At 41.3% G+C, this 13,197-nt stretch overlaps 1 protein-coding gene across 1 annotated transcript in view; it reads right to left on the bottom strand.

Moving 5' to 3' along the window:
* LOC143300693 (uncharacterized protein KIAA0513-like) overlaps nt 1-12,801 on the bottom strand; it is a 30,405-nt gene extending 17,604 nt beyond the window's left edge. Inside the window, exons 1-3 of the mRNA XM_076614540.1 lie at nt 12,759-12,801; nt 6,558-6,602; nt 3,267-3,411 (exon numbers count right to left, since the gene is read on the bottom strand). Of these exons, the coding sequence (XP_076470655.1) occupies nt 3,267-3,411; nt 6,558-6,602; nt 12,759-12,791 (223 nt within the window). The 5' untranslated portion in view covers nt 12,792-12,801. The remainder of the gene's footprint in view (nt 1-3,266; nt 3,412-6,557; nt 6,603-12,758) is intronic.
* Nucleotides 12,802-13,197: the final 396 nt, after the last annotated feature.

Genomic DNA, 13,197 nt, shown 5'->3' with positions numbered 1-13,197 from the left:
GAAATTGTTTTCTGAACCTACAAACCCTGCTTACGACGCTGTATTCAACAACCCTTTCGGTAAGAAATTTAAAGACAACCCAAACTGCATACCTCCCCTCGGACTCCGCATTCAGCCGCACTTAGAAAATGCCGATCTGGATGTCGGTGGCATCTCAGATTTCTCTAAGTTCCCTGACAGCCCTCCGTGGACCTTTACAACACCTGAGGTCCGATTCGATCTGGCCTCATACCGTAAAGACTCCACCAGTTCTCTGGCCTGCAGAACTTACTATTCGGAACTCTGCCACAAATTCCCCACTTTTCAAAGCATCTTCACTGACGGTTCCAAGTCAGAGGACGGAGTCGCCGCAAAACAAGAAAGTCCCACCCCCTGCAATATGACATCCCATCCAATACGACACAGTACCGGCAGATGACATTCTTTCCTAGAACCATCCAGGAACAATTTGCAGTTTTGTTGACTGATACAAAATGGTGTCACTGCCATTCAACATTCAACATAAATTAGGCATTTTGATATGTTTTATGAACACCAGTGTCTATTCTGAAGTCCACTGTACATACCTATATGAAGATGAAGCAGGTACAATGAAACCAGTCAAGTCAACAGCAATCCTAACAATGTATGTCCTGTTTGAGATGAATCATTATGCAAAAACTTTGGCAAATACTGCTCAACAATCACAATTAAAAATCAAATTACCAACTCATGAATTCCTTTAAGAAAAGAAAAAATTCTTGTGGAACATTGCAGAAAAGGATCAAATGACAGAATCATGATGAGTATTGCCCTGCTGACAACAAAGGATCATTTCAGGACTGAAAACCCATGAAAATCAAGTCAGGCAACATCCAAACAAGTTCCATTTCTCTTGCCAGTTAAGACTGATTCCTGGGAGTCCAGAATGTATATCATTATATGGAATTGTGTGATAAAGTTTTAATTTTATTTTGTGACACTAAAAACACAAATTCAAAGACAAGCCTACATGAAAACCATCAACACTGAATCTGATTTATATCTATAATTAAAGAAATAATTTTGAAAAATGAGTTAATAAAAAAAAAAAGGGTCTTCAATGAGCCAACGATTGTACCCAATACTAAACAATTCCTCATAGACAAGCAGATGTTTAATATTTAAAGGCTTGCTTCTTGTGTTGTCCAGCTTATGCAAGCCTGTGCATGTGTGTTTATCAAAGTGGGTGTGAGAGAGAGTGTGTGTGTTTGTGCGTTAATGTGCGTGTGGGGGTGGTGATAGGCTGACTTATTTTGGTCCTTCTGTGTGTTGGACAGCCTGATGAAGCCCAAGTATAGGACGAAAGCTTTAGGAAAGAAAATACACTCCGTGGGGACATGACCTGACTGTTTGTTCTTGCATTTTTTTTCTTTCCAGATCTATCCCAAATTATTGCCTTTCACTGAGCCCATGCTGACTGTCTTTGCAGAATGACATGCTAAGTTTGCCCTGTGCCCAGTCAGTAGCAAAATAGTTCTACATTTCTTCGGTCTTTTTTTGTTTTTTCCAGGCAGAAATAGTTTATATAGTTACATAGGGAGTTGAGGTAAAGTATAGGTTTAATACTGCTTTGAGGCCACCAACTTACTGCCCTTTTCACTTTCCATGTGTTCAACGCGAGACGACAGGTAAATTGGTCAGCTGTTAGTCCTCCTCTGGACTTCAAATCATCGTTGCTGCCTTGGATTCTAATGCCACCTGCTCACTGGATGTCAGACGCTAACACCTGATGTATTTTCAGCATCAGCCCTTGTGAGGGGGAAGGGCGTTCCTGGAGCTAGCAGTCAGCTTGATACCAGGCTTTCTCACCCTTCAGTAAGTTGTGAGTCAATTTGTCACTGAACGGATCAGAAATGGTTGTCATAGTTCTCCCTGTGTCAAGGTAACATGCAAATCAAATCAAATAATTTTGTTTATAACCCTGCCAACCATAAGGGGCCATTTCAGGGTTTAAGGTACAAAATTGTATGGTTTAAAATGTGCGCAAAATTCTGTCGTACAGTTTTTTTGTTTTGTTTGTTTTTTTCATTTCTTTTATCATTGTATTGTAATTTGACTTCTTTTTTTTGACTCTGCAGAAAAGTATCAGGATCCAGTAGTGCTCAAGATTTGTCATATCAAATAATGCGCTCCACAGGATGGAATATATAATCTGACAGGTTTAAAAAACAACTATACTGCAGAAAAATATCAGGATCCAGTAGTGCTCAAGATTTGTTATATCAAAATGTGTCCCACAGGACGGAATACAAATCTTCCATGAACAAAAAGACATTTTCCAGATGTGTGCCAATTTACTGCCTTCCTTAGATTAAGTTAGAACCTATACTAATGACCTTTCTTGGCTGAACAATTCAGTGGTTAAATATTTTCCACATCTCTCCCAAATCCCTGGCCTCCACAGAATCCATGTTAATGGTCTATCTTGGTAGAACTACATCTTAAGATTGCCCTGTGCCCATTCAGTGGCTAAATATTTCTAATCCTCCTCTTTGCAGCTTGGAAGCAATGTCATTCTGCCTTCTATTGAACCTATGCTCATGGCCCATCTTGGCCGAACTACACCTAGAAATTGCCCTGTTCTCAATCAGTGATTAAATATTTCTATACTTCATTTCTGTCACTTTTTTACCCCTACTTGGCAGCAATGACGTCTTCCAGGGCCCGGGATTATTCTGCTTTGACACTAAGCTCCAAGTGACTGGGGTTTAAATCAAGGATTTCTTATACTGCTTTGAGGCCTCCTATCCACTGTCCTTGTCACAGGTAATGCTGTCTGCTGTTTGTCCTACTGTGGACGTGGGCACACGGTCACTTAAATGCTGCCTTGCCCTCCACAGCCACTTGCTCAGTGGATTTCAAATGTAGTATCCAAGGTATGTGTAGACATAAGCAGACAGAAGGAAGAGGGTGGCGCTGATTAGGCCACTGCAATGCCCTCTCTGGGGACAGAGTAACCATAATTCATGCAGGGAAATCTGTGGCTGAAGTATAACAATGATGCAATACACATACAGCTGGCACCAGTAACAAGAGGGAGAGCAAAAGGGAAACTATGTAAAGACACGGGAAGGCAAAGAATGTGTGAGACAGACCAGGTGAAATATGCTGTATGGTCAGCTAAATGTTGAATTAATGCCATGTTGACTGCAAAGGTCATCTCATGGTGATTTTCTTTCATTAAAAACAGAAAATGAAATGTAGACAAGAGAGCCATGCAGACAGGAGGAGGGAGGTATACTCACTGTCACAGTAAAAGGTGAAGCACATGTTCATCAAGGTCTTGGCAGGGGAGAAGTCCTCCGCCTCGTGACACTCAAACAGGCACACAGCCAGGTACTGCACCAGGCGGAAAAAGATCTGCTCCGGCACTCTCTTGTTATTCACTCTCTGCAACACACAGCCAGCACTCTTGTTATTCACTCTCTGCAACACACAGCCAGCACTCTTGTTATTCACTCTCTACAACACACAGCCAACACTCTTTGCAACACAGTCAGCACACTTGTTATTCACTCTCTACAACACACAGCCAACACTCTTTGCAACACAGTCAGCACACTTGTTATTCACTCTCTACAACACACCACCAACGCTCTTTGCAACACAGTCAGCACACTTGTTATTCACTCTCTACAACACACCACCAACGCTCTTTGCAACACAGTCAGCACACTTGTTATTCACTCTCTACATCACACCACCAACACTCTTTGCAACACAGTCAGCAAACTTGTTATTCACTCTACAACACACAGCCAACACACTTGTTATTCACCCAGTGCAACACACAACCAGCCCTCTCTTATTCATTCTGCATTACACAGTATGAACTTTGTTATTCACTCTCTGTAACATTCTTTGTTATTCACTCTCTGTAATATTCTTCTTCTTCTTGTTTGTGGGATACATCTCCCACATTCACTCATATGTACACTGGTGGGCTTTAACATGTATGACCATTTTTACCCTGCCATGTAGGCAGCCATACTCCCGTTTCCAGGGGTTCTCTTTTACATAACACCTACACTCTTGTTATTCACTCTCTACAACACACAGCCTGCACTCTTGTTATTCACAATCTGTAACACACAACCAGTATTCTATGTTATGGGTGGCGTTTCACAAGGAGCGACATGCATGTGTTTGTGTTCAGTGTGTTTGCTGTGTTAGACCCACTTTTGGGGGGTATACTACTATTAAAAGTGCTGTGTAAGGTTCGAAACATCAAATAGTGATACTTATTAAGTTTCTTGAGGTGTGATACTTATAAAGTTTCTTGATGTGATGCTTGCCATATTTCAGTCTTTGGTGTGTGTGTGTGTGTGTGTGTGTGTGTGTGTGTGTGTGTGTGTGTGTGTGTGTGTGTGTGTGTGTGTGTGTGACCATCTGCTTCAAATGATGGAAGAGAATTTGCAGGCACCTTACAGCATGACCACAAGTTTCTCCAAGGTTCAGTCAGTTTGTGACCCCTCCACAGCTGTTTCCTTGTGAGACAATCCATGAAGAGAATGAAAAAGCAGGCGAAGAAGAACACAAGAGGACAGAGAGAAGGAGTGAGGAGAAGATTGAATGTCCACTACCATCTGTGACACTGTCAAAATGAATGGTTGATCCATTAACCTGAACAACTGTGGTACGTGACTGCCACAGAGCCAGACAGGCAGACAGAATCCAGGCAAGCAGGTTCAAGAGTGTGTGCCAAGAAGTTTATTGCAATTTATTTGTTTCAGTTTTTAAATATGCATGTGATTACTCTGTGTATTATGAATGTGTATTTCAATATTTTATGTTCACTTCTTATGTGTGTGAAGATGTTTGTTGCAATCTGTTTCAGTTTTCAGATATATGTGTATGTAAAAAATGTAAGTCAAGGCATGTTGAGAGCAGTGTGTTATGTTCACATCTTCTAAATCAATTTGATTCTTCCTGTCTTTTAGCATTTCACATATATTACCTGCAATGTGTGGAATGAATATGTGGAATGGAATGATAAATGCAATGCTTTTACATTCATGTATTTGTCTTATATCAAGTATTTGTTTTTGCACAGTTTCAATGTTGAGTAATTCACAAATTGTGTAGGCTGTGATACTGCGCCTGGCCAAATGTATGTAATCCGATATCATAAAGTAGTAGTTATTAACTCTCATTAACTTAACACACAGCCAGTGTCTTGTTTGTTATTCACTTGACAGGCGCAATAGCCAAATAGTTAAACATTGGACTTTCAATCTGAGGGTTCCGGGTTCAAATCTCGGTAACGGTACCTGGTGGGTAAAGGGTGGAGATTTTTTCCGATCTCCCAGGTCAACATATGTGCAGACCTGCTGGTGCCTGAACCCCCTTCGAGTGTATACGCAAGCAGAAGATCAAATACGCACGTTAAGGATCCTGTAATCCATGTCAGCATTCGGTGGGTTATGGAAACAAGAACAAACCCAGCATGCACACCCCCAAAAACAGAGTACCGCTGCCTACATGGCAGGGTAAAAACGGTCATACACATTAAAAGCCCACTCCTGTACATGGGAGTTGCAGCCCACGAACCCAGATGAAGAAGTTATTCACTCACTGTCTCAGCATCAACAGCCAGCACCTTACGCTTCACTATTAGTAATGGTATTACACATTAAGCAACACAAAGACAAGGTCTCATTGATAAGACACAGGGAGCAATCTGACAATCTGTTCAGTGCAATTCAGACAATACAGACTTGAGGTGAGTCCATTCAACAGTGTTCTTTTCATTCTGTAGTTATTTATTCTATGAGGTTCCATTCTGCGACAGAAGACGGAAAATGGTTTATTCCTGACAATACTTACTCAGTACTTGTTCAATGTAAGTTATCTCATCACTTTAACAAACAACAAAAAATCCCCATGTGCTATGGTGACAAGTTTGAGTCCAGTATGTCCATGGGAAAATGAACTATTTCACCTCACCTGAATAAAAGCATTATGCACTTCATGAGCAAAGGGTAAAGTGTATGTGAGGAGGGAGAGGGGGAAGTAACTGTCCATGTAGCTGTGGAACTTCTATTTAGGGAAAATAAGCTGGTGACATTCCATTAGCCCCCTTCAGATTCAAGAGGAAGACAAGTGGTTGTAAACTGATAGCCAGTCTGAAGGGACATTTTTCAGGAGTGGTTCCTGGTCTATGTGAATGGGTCCTCCTGAATTCTTGAAATATTGATTGCAGCCTGGAGTTTCCAATTACTGTGTACAGAAAATCTAGAACACACACCCGCACGCGGGCGTGTGCGCACGCGCGCGCACACACACACACACATAACCCACAAGACAGAGCACATTAAATTGGTGAGATTGAAAAGCACCCATAAGACAGAGTGATAGAGACAAGCGACTGAGAAAGGATGAAGGAAAAAATGTAATAGACTTCCAACACAAGTTATTCAGTGGCTTAACATCAGTTCAACCACAAAGGTCTAGAAACATCGAAAAAACATGAGAATCCATGTGACAGAACAAAAAGGAAAACTAAAAACAAAAAGAAGCACCCATGTTCTATTTACCTGTGAGTTGACGTAGCGAGCAAACCACAGCCTTCCGGGGGCATACTGCAACACACACGAAACAATCTGTCGGTCAATGTGCACACTCCAACTAAAAACTAAAGGCTGCTGTTAACAAAACCTCCTCAATCAATTAATCTGCTTGCCTACAAACCAACTGAACGCCAAGGGGTTGTGGGGTGGTGGTGATCTTTCAACTGAGGGGGAAACTAATAAATTTATAACTTGAAACCGGAATTCATGACAAATTTACAGCTTCAGTTCCAGAACAAGCAATTAACGCTGTGTCACACACAAAAATAGGGTAAAGCACATGAAAACCTACCACCATACAGGTTATTTACTCTGACCTTGATAGATCTAAATCAAGCGAGCCTGGAGCATGAATGAATGAAGCTGCAAAAATGAAGGCGATTCTGAACACAGTTTGAATTCGACTTTCTGTAGTCTTTCTTGTGCGCCCGCTCTAGAGGCAATTTTACCGGAAATCTGCAATTGTGTATTTTGTTTTGTTTCAGGTTTGCGTTCTCGATCATTCATTGTTCTTTTCATCTCCCAGGAAAGCCACGCTGCAATCATTTTTAGATTAGATCCACCAGTCAATTACTGATGCGCCGTATCACGCAATTCAGATTACGCAGCCCATCGCAGTCTGTCAATGGTGCAGCGCAAAATAAACGTGGGGAAAAAAAGTACAGAATCAAATAACGGTTGAGGTCTTGATTAGCAAAATGCAGGCGAGCTGATCAGAACAAGAACTGAAGCAGGCAGAAAAAAAGACAATGATTAGAAAAAGAGGGAATTGCAGAGCTACTTGTTAGCCAATGACAATCAAAAGATCGACCAGGCATCCTTGTGGGGAAAACTGCAGTTTGTTTTTGAACTGCAATCATTATACACGAAAACAAAAGTCCATCATGTGCATCTGTCAGTGTTAAGTGTGTACGGTGTGCGTTTCGGTATACCTATCATTCAACAAAAACGATAATCTGTTTTTCCTGGTTCGAACGAATGAATTCATTTATTTCAATTCATGTATTTACCTTTTAGTGTATGGAGGGAAAGTTCGATGAGATCTGTGCGATTAGAAGTATTTGTAATGTAAAACAAGCTGGAATAAATGCTGTCTTCCACAAGTGAAACCTTTGTGTGTGGAGAAGACAAATCTGTGTGGAGTTCATGCAATCCCCTTTCTTTACAAAGAGGGTTGTATTGGGAAGGAAGGATGCAAACAAGTGGTGCAGAAATACAATCCCATGTCATCTCATGAAAAGAAAAACAAAAACAAACAAACAAACAAAACCTGCGCTTTGCATAAAATCCAACTTTTCTTTGAAAGGTACAGACAACCGGGAAGGAGAGAAGAAGGTGGGGGTACTGTGAAAAAGCTGCCGTATCCGCAAGAGCGATACAAGCAAATTGAATACAGGCCTAAAGCCTTCGGAAGAAATGGGATGAAGAAAGGGGTGTCTGAATGACCCAACCTTTAGCTTCCGTCGTCAGAATTGTGGTATTCTTTGTTCACATTCACGTCTTCAGTATAAGAGCCTTCCGCTTGCAATATTTTGATGATGGTAATTGGGGTGAAACGCTGTTAACGTCGTCTCTTTCGCCGTTCGTATGGAAATAATTAAAATGTTATCCGTTCTTACTTCCCGCGAGATACCGGAAGCATGACACATTACAGGCGACGTGAGGGAGGGGGGATGTAAGGATGGGTGGGCGGGGAAGACGAGCGAGACAGCAACGCCTCATTTTCCACCCATCTCTCAACTAGCGGAATCCAGAAATCAGTTTACTGGAGACCCATCAAATTTCAACTGGTTTAAGGTAACACACTGCATAGAACGTGGAACGGAAGTGGTGAAGGCGCTATACAAAGCACTGAGTCTCTGCTTCAAGTTATTTTACATGATTCGTAGTGTTGACAGGGTAAAAAGATTTACGAAAATGGGCGAGATGAATCAAAGCTGGTTTGATTTTCGTGATAAAAAAAAAAAAAATCAATTATAAGAACAGAAAACGGTTAATGTAAAAATGTCACACACACGCACACACTCCAGATCCACATTTTCAGTCATGGAAACGAGGCTTTTTTTTTTTGCTTTTTCTTTCTTTAATATGTCATTCAACAGAATCACCAGCACTCGGCATCATCCCGGTCCCCTGAGACACGACGGACTGTTATGATGTCCGCTACCAGACCTGACGTAGCCTACTTGTGTGTGAGGACACGACACAGGAACACGACCAGACACACGGCACCACTGGGACACAACACCCTGTCTGTCCGTCATGGTGACCCCCCACAGACCTCGAATGATTAGTGGAGGGCGCCTGTGTGTACCCCCTTCTCCTCTACACACACACACACACACACACACACACACACACACACACGAAGGAAACGCTTAATAGGCTAATACATGGTGTTGAGGCAACAGCATCTAGATATGTGTGGCAAATGGGGAAGGGAGGGGGGTGGGCATGGGGAGGAGGGCCTCTCATGAAAAACGTTAAAAGAACCTCAAGGACAGACACGAAGAAACGACATTAAGAAAAAAAACAGAAAACTTTCAGCGAAGAATTTCCCCATTAGACGAAATTTACCGTATTCTTTCACAGAGAACAGACCCTAGAATCCACAGCGCGACGGAAGAAGGATAAAAAAAAAATCTCTTATTAAGTCTAATCTGATCACTTGAAGTGCACTGGAAAGTTGGCAGATCAAAAGCCGACCACTAAAAAAAAAATAAAAAAAATAAAAATAAAAAAAACCTAAAAAGACTAAAGTCATTTTGCAACAATTAATCCAATGGACATCATTCAAGATTTCTATTCATGACACAAACTAAGCCACTTTTAATAATAAAAATTTTACGCACAATCTCAGCTGCTAATTGCAATCGATGAATCAACTCTTCTTCCCTGTTGTCTTGCTCCTTTCATTATACAGCCAACCCTCCTTTTCTCCATTTTTTTTCTAGTTCTTTTCTAACTTCCTTTCTGCATTCGTCTCATCTGTCCTTTTTTGGTGCATCGTTCCATCCTTTCCTTCACAGTATCTTTAATTCTAAATCGTTTTCTTTTCTTTTCTTTTTTCGGGCTAAATTCCATGACCATGAACACAAAGCGGTTGTTGGCCTCTTCATTGTCACGCATTTTGCCAGTGAAGTGCTGGTCTTTTCAATACCGTTTACTGTCAGCAGAAACCTGAGGGAAAGCATGTAAACCCCCACAAACGCTTGTGTAAGACAATCGAGGTTTAAAATATCTCACTTTTTTTTCACACAGTCGGTATAACCTCAGAACCTAACTGTATTTTCCATGCTCGATGAGTTCAACCCAACCCTCTTTTTTTTGTTTATCGCCAAGTGGAGCGGCAGGACCGTCCATGCGCTGAAAACTAGGAAGAAGAAACAATTAATGCTAAAGAAAATAATGATAGAACGAAGGCAGTGGAAAGTTCTTGAGAAACCAATTTGCAAGACTGCCACAACTCAACTGCAAGCACTCCTGCGGGTATTTCTCTATATAGATCTATACATGTACGACCTGCACATCGATCGATGCTTTATGACACCTTCCAAAATATATAAACCGAACATACACGCAGAATTTTATGTGTAAAACTTCTGTTCATTTTTTCGGCTATTTGCACGTGCTGAAATGGAGGATATAAAATTTCGTTCACCATAAAAAAAAAAAAAACAGATAAAAAAATGACACCTACATACACAAACGAAGATGCACAGGCCAACAAAACTAAACCAACGACCACCACCCAAAACCGCCAAAAATTCATAAAATAAAATGACATACTAATTCCAAAAGGTCGTCCCAAGGACTAACCGTTGTGCGCAAAACGCGGACAGCACTGTTCCTACTTCTTCCAGAGTCTGGAATTTTTTTATGACGGAGGCCTCGGCAGGAGGGGATAACTCCGTAATGACTCCTACAAGGGCCCCACACACAGACCCCCCCCCCAACCCCCTCGGCAGACATCCTGATGGGGAAGGTGGCATCGGAAGGGAGAAGGAAGGAGGGGGGGGGGGGATGGGTTATAACTGACAGGATGAAATTTCAAAATGGTATTGCCAACCACATATTTAGCTTGTAAAGATCTCAGCAGTTTAGTCACAAGGAGCCCCCCTCCTCCGCACACACTCATCTCTCTTTCCAAATAAAAAATCCTACAAGAATAAGGAAAAATACAACAACAGCAAAAACAACAAACAAACAAAACCGGGGTTCATTTTTAACAATGAATAAAAGTCGCTCAGTCGCGTATGATGCAATAAACTTTGAAACATGTTCATCTTTTTGCTCTGACTGTGACATTTTGCTTGTGGTTGGGCATTAGCGATCAGTCACATACTCACACAGCAAATACAAAACGAACGACCGAGTCACGGGAGAGTTATGTGCCATTTCCTTTGTATTGAACATACGTAGAACTACGACTCGGTTGTTTTTTCTTCTCCTATTTTGTTGTTTGTTGAGAGAGAGACAGAGACAGAGAGAGAGAGAGAGAGAGAGAGAGAGAGAGAGATGTCACTACACTCGAGAAAACATGACAAAAATAACAGGTTTCCAACAGGATACGCATTCCTTACAGAGCGGATTATTTTCAAATTATGTTAAAATCGTGACTGAACGCGGTAAACTGAAAGCAAAAACAGGAGTAACGGGATCTTCAATCACACGCTTCGAACACAAGCAAAGGAAGAAGAGGACGAGGAGGATGAGATCATTACAAAACGATATTATACTGATGGGGCGAGAGACACACAGAGGAAAAGATCATTATATTTCTGTTCTTGAAATGTCACCCCCCACCACCCCCCACCCCGCTCCATCCCTCCTCCAATGACTATTTCTTTCAGCGAAGATATCTGAATACTTTCAGACAGGGTTTTTTCCCCTTCAACAAGTTATTTCCTTTCGTTACAAAGGATGGGCGGCAGAGGTGACGGGGAAAAGTCAATAAAATGAAAAACGCATATGATGAAGATTTGTTCTAATACCTCCTTGAAACAATTCTTTCACGTGCGTGTGTGCGTATTTTTGTCTGTGTTGGGCTTAGCTTTGGTAAAATAAAATTCTTAAAAGTAATAATAATAACGCTCTTGATAACTACAAAAAAAAAAATCATGGATTTCGATACTGATTCAATATTGACACTGTACACTTCCATCCAAAGCAGAAAAAAACCCAAAAATATTCTTTAAAGGATGAAACAAAATCAAACCAATCCCTCTTGAGGTGCTATAATATAAAAGTGTATGTAGCGACGAAAGGATGAGAAAGGGAGGAGGAGAGTCGAGGACTGTTAGTTACTGGATTAATCACCGACTCGGTGGACAATCTACCAGTCAATGTTTGTTCTTTGTTTCACCATTATTCAAGTCCAGTCTGCAAGGATTGAGGAGAGGACAATTTCGGCTTCAAAGAGACGAGAATGAGAAGAGCAATGACTGAACACCAGGGCGAAATACCCCGTAATTTTGAATAATCTGATTGGGTAAATATGGACAGTGAAATGATGTTCGGAAACGTGATTAGTCCGAGACTGCACGAACAGGCCTGGGCACTTGAACGCTCCAGAAAATGAAGAAAGACCAGCACGACCGGGATTATCCGGAATGATGTACAATGAACGATGCTACGTCAATAGTCTGACGTCATATTGGAGACACAGACCCCATACATTAATTTGTGAACAATTTTAAGTTCGTGAATTTTCATCAGCGCAACTACCAAAGAACCTATCGCATGCTTGTATGATAGTCGTGACCGACTTCCGCAACCAGAAATGCAGAGGAGGGAACTGTTGTCCCGACTATCTGGGTGGATGTCAAGCCTAAGCTACATCATCTCTCTCTCGACCAAGAGTGGTTTTTCTTTATATATATATATATATATATTTTTTTTCTTTTTTTTTTCTTTTTATAATACTGTTGGCATTGGAACGTTGGGATAGTCGCCAAAGGCCAACTGACCCTCAAGGCTGCAGCACTAAGAGCCAGTGTAATCTTAAGATGTCTTAGAAAAATGAACTTGAAGTTCACTTTAAAAAAAGAAAGAAAAAAAGAGGGTGCCACCTAGCTGTTTAGAATCTTCTTACGTGAGAGTAGCTGAAGTTGACGTGTTTACAGTGCATCATGCAGTATGGAGAACAGGTAGCCTACGTGCACCCACCTGACACAGTTCTCCGAACTTGGCTTTCTCCATCTGCGTACTCTCGTCCCTGCACACACAGCACAAATAATCATTACTGTTTCAGTATCGCTGTTGTTAACTGTAGTATATATATATATATATATATTAATTACAGTCTTCACCACTCAGATAACTTTTATCCCTCGCTCTTTTGGGCCGTTTTTTTTCCCCTTGACAGATTCAATCACTTTTTTTTCACCATCTTTCTCACTGATCTTCATACGGCATAATCTTTTTTTCCCCAACTTTCCTTCTCGCTCGTCATCCTTTCCTTCTCCACCGTAACTAAGCACAAACACGTACCTACGGCCGCACTAAAGAAAAATACATAAAAATAAATAAATAAAGCGCATGCATACAGAAACGCATACACTTAGGCCCAGATACAATTCACAACATCACCCCTGCGTGGGGGTGG

Source organism: Babylonia areolata, chromosome 26 (genome assembly GCF_041734735.1).
Source record: "Babylonia areolata isolate BAREFJ2019XMU chromosome 26, ASM4173473v1, whole genome shotgun sequence".
Taxonomy (NCBI): Eukaryota; Metazoa; Mollusca; class Gastropoda; order Neogastropoda; family Buccinidae; genus Babylonia; species Babylonia areolata.
Note: the sequence above shows the minus strand (reverse complement) of the source record. Positions and strands in the feature narration are given on the sequence as shown.